The 1,997-nt window shown below is 49.2% G+C and overlaps 1 protein-coding gene across 1 annotated transcript; it reads right to left on the reverse strand.

Annotated features, from left to right (window-relative positions):
- Positions 1-11: 11 nt before the first annotated feature.
- Positions 12-1,985, reverse strand: V1512DRAFT_278601 (uncharacterized protein; the record flags this gene model as incomplete). The annotated part of the gene is made up of 3 exons (XM_066917976.1): positions 1,840-1,985; positions 593-1,404; positions 12-548 (listed from the first exon to the last, which is right to left on the reverse strand). Coding segments are annotated over exons 1-3 (1,485 nt in total), but the record flags the coding sequence as incomplete, so codon positions are not given.
- Positions 1,986-1,997: the final 12 nt, after the last annotated feature.

Raw genomic sequence — 1,997 nt, forward strand, 5'->3', positions numbered from 1 at the left:
TTTTTCAACGCTCTTTCGATGTCTTGTACACTGGCGGCAAATACTGATTCCGACGACTCATCAGTCCTTAGAGATCGCCTTATGAAATGATGGAAAGTGGCAGCGTTGACTTGCTGGACATCAACGATGGGTGCAGATTGTAAGCCACGAATAATCCATCCCTGTTTCTTGAATGTTAACGTGTCCAGGTCACAATCTACCACAGCCGAATGCTTTTTTAGCCATGGGTATCCCAGAATAAGTTGGTCAGATAAATTTGGAATAACAAAGGCATATTGTTTTGATGTAACACCTCCGGTGTCTAAGGAAAAATAACAAAACTCTTTCGCTACAGAGTTTCCAGTCTGAGAAAACGCGTTGAACGTAACGCTTGACGATAATGGGATGCGCTCAAGCAGAAGTTTGTGTGCAGTGGATTGCGAGATCAATGCATAAGCAGTGCTGCCGGTATCAATAATGGTTTTGATGTTATAAGTGTCATTTATTATTGAATTCACTGCTATACTTTGGTTACATGATCTCTTTACTAACTGCTCTTCTAGGAACTTCTGCTCATGGAGCTCCTGTCTACGACTTTCGACAGGAGCTACACATTTCCCGACTCAATCACGCCGTTCTCTTCAAGATCGATTGCATCTGCGACGGCCCGGACAGTTTCCTGACGAGGAGGAAGAGCAGGAGCAAGGGTGCACTGACCCTGCATATGTCCAGGCAGCCCGCAGCGCATGCAGAGGTTCTTTTTGCGACGGTCCTCGCGAACCTCTTTGGAGACCCAGCGTGCCCGACGCCTCTGATTATTGTTGTTTGCCACAGGGAAAGTTGAGCCATTAGAGCTTGGTGTTGACAAAAGGGTGCGGAAAGCTCGTTCCCAATCCATCGCATTGGCGTCGCGAGGTTGAGCAGGTCCCGCCACAACAGGAATGCGTTTGGCGGCAGATTCAACACGACCTGCAACCAGGCCAATCGCATCGGCGAACTCTTCGTAGGCAACGTCGTCCCCCAAGATGAGAGTTTGGTTGAATAGGGTCGGTGACAATCCACCGCGAAGGTAACCAATCTTGACATTGTTTGTCCAATCGTGGCCGTTTGCCTCAAAGATAAGCTGGTCTACCTCTTTGCGGAACTCGTTGAATGCGCGGTCGCCTTGTGTAACGCGAGTCAGGCGTGTTAAGGCGTGCTGAACAATGTCTTTACGCTGGAACGCTTGGCGCAATTTGGCGTAAAATTGTTCAAGCGCAAACATAGTGGTGCCTTCCGAGGACTCCATCCTTTCAGCTTGTTCGATCCATGGGCGTATAGTCGAGCTGGCCACACCCTCTAGAAACTGGTAGCAATATAGAATCTGCTGCTTCTGGGATCCAATCACGCCACCATCAATCTCCAACTTGAACTCAATGTTAGGCGCTGACGTAGATGTAGAAAGTAGTAATCAACAAACAAATATATTCAAGAGTATTAAACGAAATCTCGAACGTGAGAAAATATACTACGTGGTGCCCGGCACCCTATTTATAGTAGTTCCTCACGTTCGAAGCTACGGGTGAGAAGTTAGAAACAGAGATAACAGGATCAGTAACAGACAGTACACAGCCACGCTGTTACTCGGACGAGTAGCCAATCACATTGGCTATGTTCACGCCCGAGGATCCGCGACCTATTGTCGCACCAATCACCTGAGCCCGCGCTCGCACGCCTTACCCTATGCACGCCCATTGTCTCCCTAGCCACCGCGGCCCCGTAACCCCTTACCTCCGGCTCCAGATGCAGCTGGATTAGCCACCATGACAGGCACGAGTTAATCTGACTGCAGCCAAACATGATATGGAAGTAAGAGCTAACAAGTATCAACGTCTGTCTCCGCGCTCCCATGCCGGTGATTGGGTGTGATCGAAGCTTCGGGCCGAATGGCGTTGATGTCGAGCATGAAGACGTCGTGTATTCTCGTCATTGCGCTGCGGACGTCTTTGTTTTGCATTTCCAACGCGCCTCGCATGACT

The sequence above is a fragment of the Lipomyces arxii genome (assembly GCF_038497795.1).
Source record: "Lipomyces arxii strain Phaff 12-163 unplaced genomic scaffold V1512scaffold_67, whole genome shotgun sequence".
NCBI lineage: Eukaryota > Fungi > Ascomycota > Lipomycetes > Lipomycetales > Lipomycetaceae > Lipomyces > Lipomyces arxii.